At 38.7% G+C, this 20,660-nt stretch overlaps 2 protein-coding genes across 7 annotated transcripts in view; one reads left to right on the top strand and one right to left on the bottom strand.

Moving 5' to 3' along the window:
* Positions 1–1,057: 1,057 nt before the first annotated feature.
* On the bottom strand, positions 1,058–12,148 carry LOC113152387 (sex comb on midleg-like protein 2). 3 transcript variants are annotated; one of them, XM_026345610.1, is made up of 15 exons: positions 12,061–12,148; positions 10,478–10,587; positions 10,082–10,153; positions 9,526–9,596; positions 8,853–9,087; positions 8,313–8,401; positions 7,958–8,201; positions 5,614–5,879; positions 5,424–5,517; positions 5,107–5,310; positions 4,373–4,534; positions 4,150–4,278; positions 3,058–3,279; positions 2,807–2,970; positions 1,058–2,685 (listed from the first exon to the last, which is right to left on the bottom strand). In XM_026345610.1, the coding sequence occupies exons 2-15, from the start codon at positions 10,497–10,499 to the stop codon at positions 2,560–2,562; spliced, it is 2,100 nt and encodes a 699-aa protein (XP_026201395.1). In that variant the 5' UTR covers positions 10,500–10,587; positions 12,061–12,148; the 3' UTR covers positions 1,058–2,559. The 3 variants fall into 3 exon arrangements, with proteins under 3 accessions (XP_026201395.1, XP_026201396.1, XP_026201397.1); XM_026345611.1 differs by having other exon boundaries at positions 2,807–2,967; XM_026345612.1 differs by having other exon boundaries at positions 3,058–3,276.
* A 3,323-nt stretch (positions 12,149–15,471) lies between these two features.
* LOC113152707 (cyclin-dependent kinase-like 5) overlaps positions 15,472–20,660 on the top strand; it is a 30,730-nt gene continuing 25,541 nt past the window's right edge. For 3 of the 4 annotated variants that reach the window (XM_026346106.1, XM_026346107.2, XM_026346104.1), the window contains exons 1-3: positions 15,472–15,589; positions 17,556–17,776; positions 19,627–19,661. In XM_026346106.1, the coding sequence (XP_026201891.1) occupies positions 17,713–17,776; positions 19,627–19,661 (99 nt within the window). In that variant the 5' untranslated portion in view covers positions 15,472–15,589; positions 17,556–17,712. Of the gene's footprint in view, positions 15,590–16,908; positions 16,995–17,555; positions 17,777–19,626; positions 19,662–20,660 lie in introns of those variants that run through there. The other variant, XM_026346105.1, reaches the window with a different exon arrangement.

Raw genomic sequence — 20,660 nt, 5'->3', positions numbered from 1 at the left:
GCACTTTGTCATAGTTTAGTTGGAACAGTTACAGGGTGTCCTACCTGTCCTTGATAATGACTAATGAAATCCTTACATTGCCTCTTATATGAAAATCTGTGAATTATAGGCCAAGAACTAAAAACAGCCATAGGCAGACTGGTTGAACAGAGGACGGACAGAAAATACCTAAAGCTCTACTTTTTACCATCTTTATTTATACCGATGTACTTCAACACGCCCAGTACAACTTACTTAGATTCATGTCTGCAGCGCATTCAGCAGACGTTTAGTAGTTGGAACTGATCACTTTGCCTGTACAGGATTTCACCTTAATTTATTCATCGTCCAGCTTTTATTTATACAGTCTGTACATATACTGGATGGTTAGTTAGGAGAGAAAGTGTGACTGAATATAAAAAAAAGACTGCTTCCTTTGTAACTCAGTCTCCTGAAGCACCTTTTGCTTCTGAAAAGTGTTGTTTTAATAAAGATGTCAGTGAAGACAGTGTTGAACTGTGCTGCCACTCACTTCTTTACTTATGTGTAATGTATGTGTTATTTCTTTTTTTATTACATGGATGTCAACCAAAAGATGTCCAGTCTAAAATGTCTGTCTTTTGCTTAAAGGAAATCCTTTTTTATTTGAAGGGAGAGTGCTTTCTTGATGAAACTAGTTTGTAATCTCGCGTCACATCTCAACTGAGCAGTTTGCATAAGGAAATATAATAAGTTTTCATCTTTTCAAAAGGTTTGATTAAGCACAGTTGGACAAAATAATCTCCATCAGATTGTCTTCACTGCTCTGATCAGAGTTTAAAAGACAATTTTTTTGGATACAGCATACATATGTGACCAATCAGAATCATTTCTCAGAATCCCCAAAGTGTTTTCATACTGTTGTGACAGTTATAGTCTTTAAGCACAAGCGGGCCTGGATTAGTTCTCACGCTCAAGAGGTGGAATTTAAGAACAAAAATCTGATAGACTGATGCCACTAATGTGTTGTAATCAGTAAGAACACATGCACGACCTTTTGTTTTGGCAGATTTATAAAAAAAGAAAATACACAACATCATAAACACATATTGTTTATCTGGTGTGACATAATGGACAAGTGACTTTTTGCAACACATATTTTTCAAGTAGAATATGCAACAAAAAAATAAAATAAAGGGAAGTCAACAGCACTTCGATCTTGTGTTGAATAACATATGGCACAAGTCTTAAAGTTGAGGAAGGAAATAAACAGGGAGAATCTGTTGAGTATATTATAAACGTATGCTACAAAAGCTTGTACTAACAAAGACCACATAAACCTGAGAAATGTTATAGATAAAGCAAGGCAGCGTCTAATACTGGGAGTCTCAGAACTAAAAGTGCTGCATTCAGTATTAAAAGCAGAATGGAATCCATTGTGAAATATTCACCCCATCCCCTTTACCTTCACATTTCTAACTTAGGTATATGATTTCCTTAAAATATTAAAAGTTTCTACAAAATGTACATTCTGTCGCTGATATTCATGGTTAAACCCATAAAACTGTACACATCTGTTTTCATTGCTAACAGTGATTGTAACGGTCAAAAGTGACAACACTGAGGTTGCAGACCAACAAGCTTACATGACTATGACTCAAAGAAATTTTTTTACATCAAAACAAAACACGTGAAGCCCTTAGAAATGTCGGATTTGCTCTTCCTTAACAATCTGTCTACTGAAATACATACACCCATAACTTCTGAGAGCAAGGGATACAAATGATTTGACACTGATTACTGCATTGGTGACCAGTAAGAGGCAACGTGTTGTAGCGCCCGCTAAGACACAATAATACATCGTGCCCCACAGCAGGTCATGATCCTGCAGGACACTCGTGGAAAAGGTGAGGTTCTGTTCAAAATGTCAAAATGCGACATGATCCCTAGCATGATGCAGACAATATTGAGGCAAATTAAAACGTCGGCCTAGCATCGTGTGAATGAAGTGGAATGCAATGAAGTCAGCATTCTTGGGGCAGGCAGATGTACTCAGAGTTTAGGCATACATGTGACAAGTGAAAACAGCAATTACAACAGCACAGACCAGAGAGCATCCATAGAGCATGGGGAAGAACACCTGATTTTTTTTTCTTTTTCAGTATACCAAGCCTTCCTTATTAACTGGAAATTCAACATTAATAAGAACATTATATAAGAAGAAACATTCTCCATCTTTGGGGATCCAAAACCAGGATCAAAAGGTTTCATATCTGTAAAAAAACGGTCCACGTGTGCACATGTGCTATGCAATGTAAACACTACAGGGATTATTTTCCTTTGGGATTTTGTAAAGTCAATTGTGTCTGTTAGACTTGAACAGCTTGTTGTTCACTGATGAGGGGATGAGGTAACGTGTCAGCACTGCATGGCACACTGTCTCCACTCTGGAAGTCAGGATGAAGTTCAACATCTATTTAGTCCCTCGTGGTGGAGTCTAGAGTAACATGTAGCCCCTGCGTGCCCCATGAGTCAGTGTCCCAACGCTGGCTCTTCTGGGGCTTATTGCTCACGGGTCTGCCAGGGACAGCGCTGCCCTGGTTACAGTTTTCCTTGTTTCAGCCTTTCTATGTGGTGGCATAGCTTCAGTGCTGGCCCCAGCTTTAGACCCATGTACTTCATGATCATGTCGCTCCGTAGTAACATTAGAGCTTTTCCATCAATCTCCTGTGCAAACAAATAATGGGACTTGTTATTTAAAGAAAACCTGTAGAGAGAGAGAAATGATCTACAGCTGCCAAAGCTAATAATATTCACAAGGAAAAAAAAAAGGTTTTATTTAACTTACATGTTTTCTGAATAGTTCAGCATGTGGAGCTAATGCTGTGGGGTCAGCATCCCTCACAAACTGCATCACCTCTTCAATCGACCAAGAGGAGGGGTTCTTACTGGGCAGCTGCAGACTCTCTCGGTCAGATGCTAGAGCCTCAGGTCCCGTGGTGGAGCTGGCTGCTGCCAAAGCAGAGCAGACACACTGAGCACGGGAGGCAAGAGTGAGTATTATTATTATACAGCTACTTCTATAGATTCTTTCTGTACCTTCAACTCGTCTGAGAGGCTGAGAGGAGCTGAGCTCTGCCGGGTTAGAAGAGATTCGGCGCATGGGCGTGCTGTTCCCATGATGGTAGTGGCTGCTGGCCTGTGAGTGGTACTCGGAGGAGCTCCGCACAGTTTGTGGTCGAGGGGTTATGGAGTTGGAGGCCGAGTCCATGTAGCGCTGCTCCTTTATTAGGCCGTTCTCCTCGTGGGGCAGGGTCTCTGCTGGAGAGATGAAAACAAAAGACATTAACATATCGTTTAAGTGCTATTTGTATCACATGAAAGTAGCCATAAATAGAACGTTCAAGTACGGCCAGTATCTGAGTTTCTGCGTGTGATTAAAAGAAAATATGATGTAGGAGATGTACTGATGTCTGACTTCTCCAGAGAATACTACTGAATATTCAAGAATACATTTAAATATAACGTTTTAGGCAAGGGGATATTATGTCAGCACCTTATTAACGTCCAAATGGTCTCATTTGTTTTTCACATCGTTGTGCATATTTCTGCAAATAAAACAAACAGCTGGGCTTCATTTTTTATCAGCTTACCACAATTTATTTATCTCATGTGCAATTTTCCAACTTCAGAATTAATGAAGCAAACTGTTTGTTTTGCTCGCATAAACGTGCCCAAAAATAGTGCAAACAATTCTAATGTGAACACACATAACTATGTGCCTGGAGCTGGAGCTAAGAGAGAAATACTCCATCACTTGACTCACTACAGCAGTGTCACGTTATATATATATATATATATATATATATATTTAGTTTTGTTTATCTGATTAGGAGATAAGCTGTCCACATTTTAGGCTCACTAAGGCTGGGTGAGAAGCTGAATAAACAATTATTGCATTTCGGGATATGAAGTGTGAGGCAAATAATACCTCAGAGCAAATGTGTTAAAATTAGAAGCAGCAAAAAGGAAATGATCCACTGAGACCAAACTAAGGATATAGGAATGAGCACTTAAAAGTTTCTAGCAAAGAATAACAAGTCTTAAAATGTGTTCCAACCATGAATCAATATGATCACAAAATGAAAATAACAAGAGAATAAGCATGAAAACATGCCAAGTGAGTTGTACCTTCTGAAGGGTGGGCTTCAGTACGTAAATGTTTAGGAGACAGAGGAGCTGCGTACGGTGGGGAGACTCCAGAGAGACTCCGTTTACTACCCCGAACCAGAGATGGAGCATCTAACACCTCTTCTTTCACTGCAACACAGAAACAAAGAACACATGATTGTTAACAGATGATGTTGTGATCAGCAGAGCGAGATATGTATTCTATCTTCTATGTATCACTTACCTGACTTGGACCTGTCATAAGCGGTGTAGTGGCTGAACGGTTGGCTGCTGAAGAGGTTGTCACATTGCAGGTGATGACACATAGTCTCCAAGAAGCGTAGCACAAAGGAAGCACTGGAGGCTGAAGGTAGTTTGACCACACAAACTCCACCATCGGTTCTCACTGGTATGAAGGATGAAACAGGTTTTTATTATTTTCTTAAATTAAACAAAGCATTTTTAGATTAATAACAACTTTTTGAACCAATCCAATGTCGATTCTTCCAATTCGATTCCAAGTTTGAGCCTCGCAGTTGAATCTTTTCTCATTAAATACACTGCACTCAAACTCAGCATTAAAGTGGATGTGCTGTATTTATTTTATGCTTTTACTGACAGTCCCAATGTAGCTGGATGGGATACCAGTACTACTGTATATCCTAAATATGCAGGATACCACCATTGTAAGTAGTGCAGTTTTTTTATTACTTGTTCAAGTGTTTTGCACATGTTGACCTAAAATTATAAATGTACCATTTGTAGTCATTTTGCTTTTGCCAAGGAAAATAAATGCTTGGTCCACAGTTCTCTAATCATGACTCGATGTGCACTTCACACTACATTCTATACTGGGGAACAACAGTGCTGTTCACTTGTTGAACAATAATTAGAACATGTAAATTCTGATTGTTAATAGCAACACTGATCTTGTGAAACTGAAACTTCCAAAGAGTTGTATTGCTTATGTTTTGCTACCTCGGACAACCTCTCCTCCTCCTGAGTGAGTCTGCAGAGCACTGAGGAGGACTTTAGGCTGGTATGCACAGTCTATACATGACTGGACCACCTGCTGGAGCACAGCGTTCACTGGACCCGGGCCAAAGTGGTCTGGCAGATGCTGCATCTGCTTCCTGTCCAGGTGGGGACCGCAGTTTCCATGTTTGTTCACGTACACACACACTGAAACAACACAGGAAAGAGAGTGAACACATTAGACAGCCTAATGACAGCTTTAATTCAGCGAAGAAAATACACAAGCTAATTATGGGAGGCAGAAGATAATTAATGCTTACCTGTTGAAACCACAGAGTTGAGGCTAGGAGGACTTTCTTGTGGAACCTGGATGCTGGGCAGTTGTGCTGGGCTCTGGAGCATCTTTGACTTTCTCTGAAAAACACAAGTTCGTTTTCACACAAGTTTAACATAAGGGATTTACGGGATGTTTTAAAAAATGCTGCAGTGCGAGTTTGAGCAGGGTCCCACCTTGCTTCCTGGTTTAGGGCCTCTCTTTTTGTGGGGCCGAGGTACAAGCTGGGTGTTTTCAGGTACTGTTCCATTTTGGGCAGCTGCTGCTTCTGCCACAGCTTTAAGCAAAGCAAGGGTCTCACTCTTAGGCCGACGGCCTCTTACCCCCTTCCTGACAGGCAAAGGAGGTAGAGGGTTGGGGAGTCTGTAGGGGGACTGCATGGAACGCCTGCTGGGCTTGGAGGGTGACGCTGGGAGAATCTGTAGGTTTTTTGGCAGGGTAACTGTAACAACAGCATAAATGGAGTACATGAACATGTGTCCTTGACATAAATACAAAGTCTGGATATGATGTTATGAATCATAATGAATAAGAGATGAATGTAAAAATAAGTCTTGACGTACAAGGGAGGATTATAAAAATGAATATTCCTGGCTAATTACAAGAGACAAATTGTGTGTCATTATCTCTTGACCCAGTGACCAACACAGTGGTTGGGATCAGAGTCAAAGTAAAGAGATGGTCTGGTTCCAAGCTGGGTTTGGACAGCGGCATCTCATTACTGGAAATAACAGGGGAAATGCCCCAGTTTATGTCAAACCGTTCCAATTACTCATTTTTTATATTTTATATGCTGCATGATCATGCATTTAACTGACTGTTTAGAACAAACTCAGTAGTATTGCAGCCCTAGTACAACAGCAACTGCTGTAGACATACATAGTAATATAAAGAAGCATAACACTGTCTACCTGTAATGAATTATACTCTATTGCTAGTTAACATATTATTGACACTGAAAAGTAAATGAATAGAACTCCAGAAGTAAAGACCACACCCAGGTTCGTGTGCACTGTAGATGCTCGTTCTCTCTACAAATAAACATGTTTTGTCAACAGAAGCAGGGTAAAAGTGTAAATCACTGTCCTAAAACATATCCCCACACAAAGCAACAGTCCTTTTACTCAGCAACTTCTTTTTATGTTTCTGTATGGTCTTAGGATTCCCACACATGCAGTACAGAGCCAAATAATGCAGCATAAGCTCAAACCACAGCCCGCACCAATAGAGGAGCTGGAGTACGCAGACTGATCAGTAATAAAAGGAAGAGGAACAGAGAGAAAAGGTTGCTGGGGTGTGTGTGTGTCTGTGTGTGTGTGTGTGTGTGTGTGTGTGCATTACTTTTCATCCCCTTCATACCTAGCAGAGCTCATAAATAAGTAGGTGAATGTGCATTTAAAAAGAAAACTAATGTAGGAGTGCAGCAGCAGCTGTTTTCACAGCTTGTCATGTGTTTTGTGGTTGACAATCTTATTATTTCCACCCGGACTCTTTTACACAAACGTGGCTCAGCAAATGTCAGAGCCTGGGCTGAGCAGCTTTTATGTAAACATATTTTTCCATGTAAACAGGTATGATGTGAAGGACATAAATCCTCTTTTCTTCATCCCTCCACTCCCACTTGTAATTCTGTCTGTTCCATCCCACCCAAACACAGAGACACACAAACACACCAACAGGACTCCACTGAGTATCTGCACAGTTTCACAAGCAAGACACGGTATGTCTCTCCTACAGCTGCTGGCTCAGTGCTTGTGACAATCCTGTTTCATACAGACTCTGTAGTCTGTCAAGAAGACCACGTTGAAAACAACATGTAAAACATCTAACTTAGCAACCCAACCTCTTTTTGCAGTGCTGCCACTGTGAGGTCTGTGGATGTAATAAATCAGTACCTATTTAGAGTGGCCAATTTGTGCAGAAAGACACAATGTAGAAAAGGTCTTAGTAAGTTTTACTTACAAAGAAATACCAGTTTCTAAAACCTGCATCTGTGCCCTCTGTCTGTATTTCCCTGATTTAAACTCATAGATGGTTGATTTCCATCATGTATTGTTTAGTGATTCCAGTAACACTTGCTATCTTTGTTTAAGATGCTGGCTGTTAGAGAACTACTGTACCAAATTCACTCACACCAATCCAGTTGCAGTGTAAAACCACAACTACCACACATGCATATGTAATGAGAACCTATGTTGTCACCTTTATACAGATACAGAAACCTTTCCATTCACAAATATGTGTTATTAGACAACATGTACATCAAAAGAGCCTGTCCAGCACCTGTTAAAGATTACGTTTTGTATATTTTACTCTGTCAGACTAAGAAAAAGCAACAAGACCAGATGATTAATGCTAATCGTGTTTACATTGTTCTAGCTGTGGGTGCAACTCACTGGCTGTGTGGGAGCCACCGCAACTAAATGAGTGTGAAGAAAGCACTGATTACAAAAAAACAGTATCAGTCTCAAACCCACTGTATGTGCACACTTGTGCTGCCACCTACAGGGTAACACTCACCACTGTTGCCTGGTGGCTGGAGGCTGTGCTTTGTGAGGGAACACCAGCCCACGGGGAAGATGTCTCGGGAGTCGTACTTGCACCAGTAATCAAACGCACCCCGCCACCCGTCAAACATGATGAAGACCTCGTCGCCCTTCACTTCTCCAATGGTGGCAGGGCAGATGAGGTATGGGTTCTTCTTGTCCACAGCCTCCAGCTTCAAGCCTGGCTTAAAGCTGTTCTGCGGAGGAGTCGGAGGCTCCTGAAAACGAGTCCCATATGTTCATTGCAACAACTTTTAAATGTACACATTGCCAATATGAAAGTGTCATACAGTTTATATAAAATGTTTAATCTTTCTGATGCAAAATACCTTTTTAAAGGCTGTTGTTGGTGCCATCTCTGCTCCATTTAAGGTTCTTAGCAGAAACATGGGCCATGAAGATGCGTTCATCCGGAATCCTGAAGCAGAGCAATTGAAAACAAAAATGAGATTAGCTCAGTCGGAGGACATAATTTATCATTACACGTTGTGTCTCATTTTGGGTAATTTTTATAAAAAAGGAAAACCTTTTTTTAGATGTTATTACTATCTTTTGTCAGATAAATACAATGCCTGCTGGACTGCAGTGATCTATATACTACTGTGTAGTTTTTCACTGGACCATTATGCTATTCACTTCTGAATTGTTACTAACTCAAAGAGATACAAATATTTATTTTCTTTCTAATTGTAGTAATTTATTAGTTCCTCTTCTATTGTTGCTAACTTTTATAACCCTGTCTCTGTAGACAACTAAGCCCTAAGCAGAAATCACAGCTAAGCAATAAAAGCATTTTCTATTATCATCTGGAAATTGCTGTAAATGACATGAACACTGTGCTTCTATCCATCATCCCCTGACTTTCTCACCCAAAGGGGGCTGCAGCATGTCTCCATTCTTCTCACATGTGCCAATAGGCTGGATATCAGATGAGTCGACCAGTCTCCAGAAGTCATTGCTGTTGTCACTTCCGTCCAGACGGAGACGCAGACGAACCCCAGTTATACCCATAACTGTGGCAATACAAACTGAGGTGGAATTGCGTGGGTCATGGGCTTCAAGCTTCATTCCCACCTTGAAGTCATTAGAGGGTGGGACTCTGGCCTGCAGACATTAAGTCAGTGTCACAGGAGCTGGTATTGTAAAAATACACTATAAAATCATTATTAAATCAACTAAGTAATTCATGACATGAGTCAGGGAGGCTGAGGTTGCATTTAAATTCATGTATACACAACTTTTGAGTGGTGAGACAAATTGGCTATTGGTACCAACTCACAGAACAGCGGCTACCCCTGAGGCATCAGTATTTACAAGACAGAGTTAAAAGAACAACTGGGGTATCAGTTTGAAACTTCTCTGAATTGCTCTGAACAACCAATTTCAGTTTGGAAAAGAATGGGTGTACAAAGCAGAGTTTCTAAAAGAAAATAAAAAAGATAAATAGATATTCACGGTTTAAAATCTGCCAAATTCATCTCCAATCCCTTACTATATTTTTCATACAAGAAAATTGCCCATTAAAAATCTAAGCGGACATACCTGACGAAAACAGTTTGGTGGAGCTGGTGTAGATGATGTTTCTTTCAGATATTCTTCCCAGTTGAAAGCATCTAAAAAACAAATCATTGAAAATGTTTAGCTGTATAAAACGACAGTAGTAAAAGTTGTCTTGTTTACAAACAGTTACATAATATCCTATTAACACACAGCAGTGTGCCACAACATCTCCTGCAACCAGTACACGAATTGTGAAAAGTCCTGGTTCCATTTGAAGCCTGTCTTTACTCCATCAGTAATAGCCAGATGATTGATTTCTATGTTCTCATGATCATGTTTTTTCTTAAGTATAATACCAGTGTTACCTTTTTAAAAAGACTTAGAAAATCTAAGAGATAATATGAACCAGAGATAAAGTGCACATAGCAAATGTTGAACAGCTGCAAAATGTGGGTGTCTGCTACAATGGGTCTGTTCCAAAGTCATTTCAATGTAACAGTATCATAAACAACTATGCAGCTCTTCTGATTATCTAATAACCACAAAAATTAACCTAAAGGAATAACACTTGTGAATCATAATCAAACAAAACGTTTACCTTTTGTTGTTGTAGGGTTTGTACCAGTCGGTGAAACTGTTCTTCCTGGTTTCTCTTTTTTATCTTTCTGATCTAAAAATGATACACATTATAAAACTATTGTATACATCTATGAAAACACAGTGGCCAAACAAAATAGAAGTAAAATATATTTTTGAACAAGTAATAATATTTTTTATAAACAAACCTTTACAATTACATTGTGATAACATTTAAACTTGATAAATTTAATAAACAACAGTCTGAACACTGCAAATCACTATAGATTGTGTCAGAATGTACCTGGGCAAATGTCAAAAAAAAAAAAAAAGAGTAACTGAAAACATGTGGGTGTGTAAAGCCTCAATAAACAGGAAGGAAGTGCATTAATACATTTCTAATAAATTTTGTCCGTACCTTTTAGCTGAGTTTTTCCCATGGTGAATGATGACCAACTGTGAGACTTTGATGATTATCAAGGTGCAGGATGTTAATCCAGTATGCCTTTGTGGCCGTGTAGATTTGCCCTACAAATATTAATGTTAGAAATATTTCAATAAGATGTAAGCATGACAAATGCAATACCAAAAGTTTAATGACACTGAGAGTGGTTCCAAAATCAGAAGTATTTTTAAAGAATATACTGTAGCAGCCAGAGGTAATATCTTATGTTTGAAGTAAACCTGCTGGGATACATTCAGGTTAGGTACAGTACATGCTAGGCTTATAACTGCAATGATTATTTTCATTGTCAATGGATCTCTTGATTATTCTCACCTATTAATCTAAATCCTGACAAAAATGCCTATTAAAAAATGACCTCTTATCTTGCTTGTTTAGTCTGATAAACAGTCCAAAACCCAACGATTTTGCTTTCATAACAATGTAAACACAGAAAGACAGATAATCCACAAATTTAAAATGCTAGAAAAAAAAATCGTCTCGATGAACAACTTGTGTGATCAATTAGTTCCTCTCCCAGCTGATTATCTTCTATTGATCACTAGCGTGGTATCTTAGCACCAGTAACAACAACTAATGTCGTGCAATAGTTAGGCATTCCAGTAATGGACACTCCCACTGAGACAGGAAAGCTGTAACAGGGTGGTTTTTCACCAGGTTCAACACTTTCATGACCCGTAGGCCCGTGGTGTAGTGGGGCAGCCCAATGACACAGTATCTAACGCTGTGTACATTCCCTCCGCATTTCCAGCTTTCTGTGAATTTCTAATATGCCACATAAACAACAAGGGTAGCAAGACACATGCGAATTGGATTTTTACTAAAACAGCAACTCCTCTGGTGTAAAACGAAGAAACCAGGACTACGTGTATTCAATTGAAATCCCCGTGTACCGTGAAAACACAGGCCAACTCATTAACGTTGACGGTGGAATTAGCCGGACTATTATAACGAAGCTAACGTTGCCGTTTTAATATTAACGTAACGTTACGCTCCGGAACTTTGTTTATTACCTACAATACCCAGCGTAATAACTTAAGGAATATGTTACCTTATGTTGAGAAACATTTTAGTATACTTTCCAATGTTTTTCTCCCCACCTCAAACATTAACCTACCTATCAGCGTTAACCATTAGCTGGCTGTTATGTCACATCAGCCTTTTAATGTTAACTTGGATGTTACTAGCTAGTTAGCTAGCTAAATGCCGAGATAAGTATAATGTACTTGTGAGATAAAACAGTGATTGCTATTTTAAATGCTACATTTTTGCCCCGGGGAGCGGTATATAATGTGTAACATTAACGTTATACGGCTCCAGGTAATAGTCTGGGCCCCATGTTGACAACGGGGACTGCTTGATTTGCTAGCTACCGCTGCTGGCTAATAACTAGGTTGGCTAACCTTAGCGTTATCGTTAACCCTCTGAGAGCAGTTTTTTCCATATTATCAAAGAGAATTCCACATAACCAGGGTCATGTAGCTTCATCCAATCTTCTTCCGAAACTCTAGATTATTTATCACGAAGAACAAACTTACAAGCGCCGTTCTTTTTCGACTGAAGATCCACTTTTCTCTATTCGTCAGCTGCCATTTTTTTCACGAATGTAGTGTATGCTTACACGCATGTAATTTATGCCAAAGATAGTGTTGCACTGAGAGCAACAAACAGGCAGAGCAGCGACACGGGCTGGAGCAGGCGCTGGCAGTTCAGTAAGCCAATCGGCGCTTGTGCTCTTGGCACTCACAGCCAATCAGGTAAAGGTTTGCTCATTTTATCCAATCAGCGTCTGCACTACTTGGTCTGTAATTTGGGATTCCAGAAATTGCTCTAGTTATCCATCTTCCCCTAATCTCCCGTCTACTATTCATTTCTCGTGTTATTCTCTTAAATGTTAAAAAAGCACCAAAGATTTTCAGTTAAATCCAGAACAAACATAAAAACTGTGTGGCAGTGTAGTCGCTGAAACTCCACCAGGCACAGCATCTTCAATAAACGAAACGCTGCAATTTAAAGAAGTAACGCGATGGCGCCTCCACCAGCGTATAATAGCAGAGTGGTGTATTTATTTAGCACACAAATAAGCACACAAGTTGTAGTTACCAGGCACTGTAGCACAAGTAGCACATAATAAATAATAAAACCTAAAAAAAAAGTCATGTTTGGATAATTCGGGTATTAAACGGTGTAAATTGTCAAAAACAAATGACCAATAAATGAAACACTACCCCATTCTGAACACTGTGGTGTAAACGTTTCACAAGCAGTCACGGTGTAAAAGAGTAGTGTGCAGTGACCATTACATGACTCACAATCACAGCCCTGAACCCTGGTGTTTCCCCCACCCACAGTTTTTCCATGCTGTCAATGTTAGACGTCACTCCCAATATTCAGTCAGGTTTCAGCTCACAAAACGCCTGAAACACCGTCAAGAAACATTACACGGTCATTAAACACTTCTGAAAACTCTAATGTTGGTGGCAAACAGACAAACAAACAAAAACACTTGTACACTTATAGAACATGAATTTGTAATTGTAACAATTAGAAATGTAAATGTAAATGTAAAAGAGAAACACATTATTGTATGATTGTTCCAAAGGAAAAAACACACAGAAAACTAAAAAGCATAAATCCTATATCACACTAATATACCAAGAGAATAAGACACCTATATAGAAGATGACCTGATGATTACACCATTGCACTTCAAACAAGAAATACACAACTAAATTGCACAACTAGCATCTAAAACTATACTTATTTCATTTCATGCTTAGTGAGAACAAGGTCACTATGGTGTTCCTGTTGCATGGTGAACCTCAGGTAGGATCTGATGAGCTTCAGTTTTAAAAAGCTTTTACACAGCAATTCTGAGAGCAGTCCATACAATGCATTTAAATACCTTTCTGAGTTCCCATTTGTGAATGAATCATTATGAACGAATTGTAGTTTATTTGTTCACATTTCATATTGTGACTATTGGGTTGCATTAATGAATAAAGTTAGAGGTGCAATATATGGTATAATATTAAATACCTAAAAAAAATAATTGATGCATTATTAATGTGAAACAATGTTACATCAGTGATTTTAAACTTTGTATTTCAGAATACAGGTTTAGTGATGTTGAAATTCATTATTCATCAAAAATAAATCATTATTAATACATGTATAATATGCTAGATATATAAAAGATATAGAAAATATTATTTGTCAATCACCAGCAAATATAAGTTAATATGTTTGCTTAGGTTCAGTTTATGGATAAACAAGCAACTTCAGAATGGACATTTTATTTCAGTCTCTATAAGCCAATGCCCTTGTGTTTATATGATCTCTGACACAATAAAGAAATGGTTCTTCAAAATATGGACCACTTTGAAAAAACAAAGGGAGCTGGACATTTATTATTCCGGGAATGTGTCAGTGTTTGGTGCCAGGTCACTAGTCCTCAATTATGTAATGGTAACAAATAACGTACTATAATAGTATTACATACGTATTTTTATGATTACGAGATGAACATTATATTGTGATGCAATGAAAATGTATAGTGATGGGGTGAAATGTTGTCTGAATATCTGTATCAAACCTCTGCATTCTCACTTATAAATAAGGATAAGAAACTCCTCACTGGCTGTCTGGCAAATACTTTTTATACATCCATATTTTTTTCATCTTCGACTCCTGGCAGTTGCATCATTTTACAGTTTAAATTAAATTTTTGGGGCATTTTGCCTTAGTTTGACAGGAGTAGTATAAAGAGGCAAGCAGGAAACAAGGGACAAGACATGTCATGCAGCTAGTGTCCCAAGCTGAAGTCAAACAGGTTATGCTGCTATCATTTGGCATACACTATAACCATTTGGCTACCAGGGCAGTCATAATGTAATAATTTGACTAAAAGATCATATTTTGATTGATTATTAAATTATAGATTTAAAGAAACCCTAGTCTTGAAATAAACTTTAACTCATTCTTTTATTTTTGCAACAGATGAAAGCTGTGGTTTGGACCAATTTCAGGTTCATCCTGTGGGTGGCAGCATGGTTTCATAAGATAGTACAAACATGGAAAAAGTTCCACTGATCCTACAAAGTGTTTTGGATGTCAATAACACAGATTTGGTCTAAATGGTGGATGAGTTCATAAATAAGCACACACACACACAGGACTATTCCAGCTGTTTTGTTTTTTTTTGCTTTTGCCCTGTAGAATTACAGGTGGAGGTGTATAGCTTTTAAAATTTTATCAGTAATAATATGGGAAGGATCTGTGTCACCCTAGATATGTGCAAGACACACACAATCCTAAAGTTTCACAGGCATTTATTCATTTAAATATCAAACCTTTGATAACTGTTCATAATCATTTACCTGAGCTGCCTGATCACTTGGTAATCAAAATCATTAGCTGAATAAAATTAATTTTGTGCATGATTGTGTTTTTTTCACATTCCAATTTTCAATTTGAACTCATTGTTACGTGCAAAATCATATTTATCCTTATTGATGAGTATGAAAATGAATAATAACGAATACATTCTTTACACAGCTGAAGAAAGACATCGACTTTAGGTTGCTAGTGTGAATAAAGGCCACTCTTAAGCAAAGCACCAATATTTTACAATGTGTGTTGCTTTATAACACCCGATGTCTACTTTGACATGGTCTTCAGATAAATTACGCTATCATGCCATACTGTTATCTCACATATGTGACAATATAATTGAGCAGGGTGTGATCCTGTGAATTATGTAATTGGGGAATCAGAACAATAATATCCCACCTCATACGAAACACCCTCAGACCGCAAAACTGTTTTCTCCCCCTGCAGCCGTTCTGCTCCGTGATTGGTCCAGAGGAAAGGGGCGTTCGCATAAACAAGCGAACGAGCAGTTTTCATTGGTCGCTCTCACGCCACTCAAACTGTTGCCTGGTGATATCCTTGCAGCTTGTCAACCGCACGATCCAGTTACTGTAGCCGCCTGCTGCAATGAAAACATCTCGGTTGGTGGGTGGATATATGGGCCCAGTTCCATCATTTTTACCCAACACTGCCTGAGTAAGTAGTTTATTTTGTCATATTATAGGGACGAATTTTTACTTGTAAGTAGAACACGAACGTTTTTCGGTGGAGGCTCATTAGCAAGGCAGCATTACCAAGGTTGAGGTTTGTTTTTAGCCAATTTGCGGGGTTGTATGTTCCCTGAAACGGGCTAAGCAATGAGGCAACACAACTAGCTTAATTATAACGTAACTTGACAGCCCGGACTGGAAATCTGTAAGCGTGAGGGAATGAATACTAAGTTGGCTTCAGTAGAGCTGTATGTTTGACTTGTTGGATTCATTGGTGCTCTGCATTGAAAATATGGGAGCTACATGGATTCAGTGGGCAGCCGTACAGCACAGCACAGGCGAGCTACGGTCCCCGTTATAAACAAGGATTTGACAGCCACATTTCGTTGTGTTTGTGTTTTGCTGCCGTGTAGGACATGAAAGAAGCAACAGGGCAGGTGTGTGACAGCTATCTACATATGCAGCAAATGCTTGTGATTTTTTTTTTCTTTAATCAAAGTGCTATATTTTAAAATAACTGTAAATATAGATATGCTGGTTGTTGATTTAGTGTCAACAATGTGTGTTCAAATAATCTCAAATGGCAGTGACGTTGTAAGCTGGAGCTCTTGTTTTTGCAAAATTCTTGGCACTATGTTTAATCTTAAAATGTATCAATTCATTTCAGGTATACATAACAGTGCACTGATCATAGAAAGAGGTTTTAAGCTACTGTATTGTCAGTTCTACAGTACAGGTCGGTCTATTACCACGCATGAGTCATTCTGTTGATAGAGACAGAATATATGATCTACAGCAATGCCCAGTGCATTCTTGATCATATTAGCCTCCTAGGTCTGGGCCCGCAGACTAGTTGGCTAAAATCTGCTTTGAAAAACAATAGGCTGCATGCCATCGCATGTAGGTTGTGAATTGAGGAGGAGAAGGAAGCACATTTGCACACTCGTGTTTAAAAAGGCAAAACATTTTCTCTGCAAGATCAGTGTTTAAGTTTTGTCTTGCATTATTCTCTTTAAGTTTGCCCTCAGCTGCTGACAGTATATCTTTGTTGACGGTGTGCAGCTTGGAAAGATAAAAGTGTAGTAGACCACACAGCAATGTTTAGTGTTCTGGGAGACAGCGTTTATTTTGGTGCCAAGGTTTTGCATACTGATGAGCAGCTCCTGTGCCCACAGCACCTTAGGAGACTGGGAGTGTGAGTAAGCTACGCAAGTCCTTGAGCTTTCCAGCTAAAATAAATGAAATGGAGAAAGTGGTATCTTGAGTCTTGTCTGATTCAATACGGGTAAAGAGTGTGTGGATACAGAGGAGATCACATTAAGAAATTGCCTGGTGGTGTTTCACTCTCCCCAAAAGACAGGAAAACTACAAGGGACTTCGGAGCATTAATGGTGGGTGTCTTTTTCCATTATTGTCATGAATTGTAGTAAGACATATAGGATATAAAATGCGTAAAGTGTAACTCCTTACTATTTACTTATCCTAATTTATGTTAAGAGGCATCATGTACTGTACTCAGCCCTTGAAAACAGTTGTTGAATGCCTTCTGAGGCTCTGGAGGATCTTTGTAAAGTCTGAGAAAACAACCGAGATGATGTCATCTGGGTTAGGCATGAAAATTCAAATATTTGACAGAAACCTGCCTCATGAACTGAAAGCATGAAGTCTAAAAGCTGAAAACAGAACAAACAGGGCAGTGCAAGCAAAGATACTAATAATTAACATTTTGGGAAGAGCAGGAGCCTGGATATTTGAAGCTTGACTGATAAATGGGACTAAAAATCAAGGTGTTTCAGTTTTAGCTGCACTGATTTTCGTTTTCAACACACCTGTGCTGTGTCCGTGTTCTCACACCAAGGTATTTCAAATGTTGCACGTTGCAGTTTGGATGCACATTTATGGGTAAATGAGTAAAATACTGTACATATTTTAATACAAGGTTTTTTGTGCAGGTAAAGACAAGCCACAAACAAAGGCATGTGTTGGATATTATGGCTCACGGCCAGTGTACGCCTCCAGGGAGCCAACAGCTGGCCGCCTCATGCCATCCTGTAGCCGGGCCCCCCTGCCTGAGCTCCACACACCTCACACAACACACCTTTTGACTTCATGAAGATCCCTGACATCGGTGATGTAATGAATAAATTTGAAGTCCTTGGGATTGTGGGTGAAGGTGAGAGTGCTTGTTGACCTAAATGAATCTGTTTGCAAATAATTTTGCAAATAATTTTTTACATTTTTAATTGGCAGCAGTGACTACTAGTCCAGTGTAGTCTTCAGCCACAGCATTACATGTGAGCAGGTACACCGACAAATTTGTTGTAGGGCTTTTCAATGAGCAATCATTTGATTGTTTTTATCCAATTTGCTTGTAGAACATGGCCGTTAAAAGCCTGATCTGTTGTTCATGACTGTGCAACTCAGGAAGGTCAAGGAGATTTTTTTATAATTAGCCTAACACTGTGGAAGAATTACAAAAACCGAATCTAGATGCTGTGACCTGGATTCATACACTTGTCCTGTTATAGTAGAAATGAAGTGGATTGCATTTTATTGTTGTTAATGTCAATGGCACAATATGATTAAGTTTTCCAGTAGTTTCCAGTTTTCCCTGAACCATTTGGTTGATACAAAGTGGCAGAGGCCCTGAGGTGAGGCCGCCCACTTGTCCCAATTTTAACACCCTTACTCCCACATGATAGAAGTTTTATAATGTGAGTATAATGTGTCGCTAGAAGACACAGGGACACTTTGAGCTGGATTTTGAAAGCTGAGTGCCTGTCCAATGATGAGTCAGTCTGGAAGGAAATCAGCAGTTTTTAGTATCACATTAAACTGTGAAGTTGTAGAAGTTTTACAGTTCAGCTCTACTTACTGCCTTTGTCGTCATGGCATAGTGCACTCCACTTGATCCAGCATCATAGATTTTTCCTCAGTGATCTTGAGGTCAGTCAATTTTACTAATGATGCAGGACTGAGCACTGAATGTAGGCTCCCCCGAAAAATAAAAAAACAGAATCCAGTTATCTCCAATTCTTTATCAAAAGGGTAAAATAACTTGAGAGGAATAATTCGCGTGCCTTTGCATCTTTTGGCACATACACTACAGTAAATGCAATTTTATCTTATCTACGTAGTGGTACTAGTGAAAGATTTGTTTGTAGGGACAGATTTTGAGACATTTAAGTGCCAGAGCCAGCAAACAACCAACTACTGTTTTTTGTAGCATGATAAAACTGCTAATAATTATAATATATACAGCATAAATAAAATGCAATTTATCTAAACATTTACTCTTATGGATTTGTTAATCAGGCAGGTGTAGTGTCTTCAAATTGATTCGAAATGATTGTAATGTATGGCAGTAATGGAATGTACATGCAATTTGCAGTATATGTGGTAAACCATATAAAATCAATGTTACGTCTTTAAGGTATCCTAACTGTGTTAGAAAAAAGTGTAAACATATTAAAAAAAACAATTGATAGCTACTTGTAACGCTGATGTGCTTGTAAAAGAGCGCGGAGCAGTTTGTCATATGCCTTCTCAGTCCAAGAATTCCTCTTGAAGCCTCAGGGGATATATGAGTGTGACTGCCAGGGTCGATAACATCAGAACTACAGTAGCTTGCCAACACTTGTGTCCTACTTTCCGTGCCACCTGTCCTTTTATAGGGGAGGATGTTTTTCCTTAATACATTTGAACACATGAGAGGCCTTAAAAAGAGCATTGAAACTCTTTTCACTTTGACATAAAATTAACTTTTTAGTTTTATTAGCAGTGTTGGCCAGCGTAATTTATTGGAGAATGACAAACTTTCTAAATCAAGCTCGTCTTTGTATATTTCTATTTTTTTGTAGATCATGCTGGCATGTTAATTACACATTGACTTTTTAATCTAACTTAAGTGAAGTAGTTCCACTTGAAATGCAAAAGTAGCACTTGGGATACACGAAAAGTCTGAATATTCATGAAGGGGTCAGCTGTGGTAAATCTCTTATGAACATACTGTTTCTTTTTTAGGTGCCTATGGTGTTGTTTTGAAGTGCAGACACAAGGTAAGATCTTGTAAATTTGGACTGCAATCTCATTTTGTCAAAGTGTTAGAATCGTCTGTTTATCATCAATTGTTGCACAAATCCTTATCCTTTTACATTACAGATTTCATGTAATGCATTTGCCACAAACTGTGTAAGCACTACAGTAGAAAGTGAACAAAAGCCTCAAAGGATAGGTTTGGTCAGTTTGTTACTTTTCCTATAGTAAACAAATCCCATAAAAGTCCAAATGCAACAATGCATTGATCATATAAACTAACATTGTCTGTGTAGCAATGTCCAATTAATGTTATTCCTATGTGCTCCATAGTTGTTAAAAAAAACTATTAAGACAGCGTGCAACAAAATTGCACTCAGTGACATGTTTCTTCTTTTTGAAAAATATGGGCACTGTAGTTTATTTGAAGTAAATACCACCTACACCATCCGGGTGGTGTAACTACTTACTAGAGAACCAAACGTGTATTAATGTGCAGCTGAAAATAGTCCCTAAGAAAAGCTCTCTCTACTACTGTTTGACTAATGTTCACTATCCATTTTAGGCAATGATTTCAATTTTTCTATGATGAAACTTTATATTTGTGACCTACTTTTAAAGATTAATGCTTTTTGTAGACTTTCGAGTCAGACAAATACATTGTTGGTTATCACCAGCCTTATCCAATAAGGATGAAGATTTGCGTGTCCTGTCTGTTTATTTGAACAAGATAAGGCCAGTTGACATTAAGTTTGTTTGTTGAAGGACAAGAAAGAGCTGCAGAAACCCAGATCTAGGTGCTGTGGATTTTTTATGCACTGGGTCACTCCACTTTAGTTTACTGCAGCTGTCCTGTACCCTAGAATTACTGATGCTGTAAGTGGCCTTTACAGAGTACTATGTAATTGGTTATAGTCCATTTGTCACTGTTTGGGTTCTTGAACAAGAGATCTTCTTTGAAGGTTAGCAAAGTTGTCAACTTAAATTCTGCCACTTTAATTGTTTTCCTTCATGTAAGGCTG

The sequence above is a fragment of the Anabas testudineus genome, chromosome 4, assembly GCF_900324465.2.
Source record: "Anabas testudineus chromosome 4, fAnaTes1.2, whole genome shotgun sequence".
Taxonomy (NCBI): Eukaryota; Metazoa; Chordata; class Actinopteri; order Anabantiformes; family Anabantidae; genus Anabas; species Anabas testudineus.
Note: the sequence above shows the minus strand (reverse complement) of the source record. Positions and strands in the feature narration are given on the sequence as shown.

Coding starts and splice junctions, on each gene's coding strand:
- LOC113152387 (XM_026345610.1), bottom strand. CDS start 10,499: ATGGGAAAAACTCAGCTAAAAG. Junction 4,279..4,372: donor TTATGACAGGTCCAAGTCAG/GTAAGTGATACA, acceptor TCTGTGTTGCAG/TGAAAGAAGAGGTGTTAGAT. Junction 3,280..4,149: donor TGAAGCCCACCCTTCAGAAG/GTACAACTCACT, acceptor TCATCTCTCCAG/CAGAGACCCTGCCCCACGAG.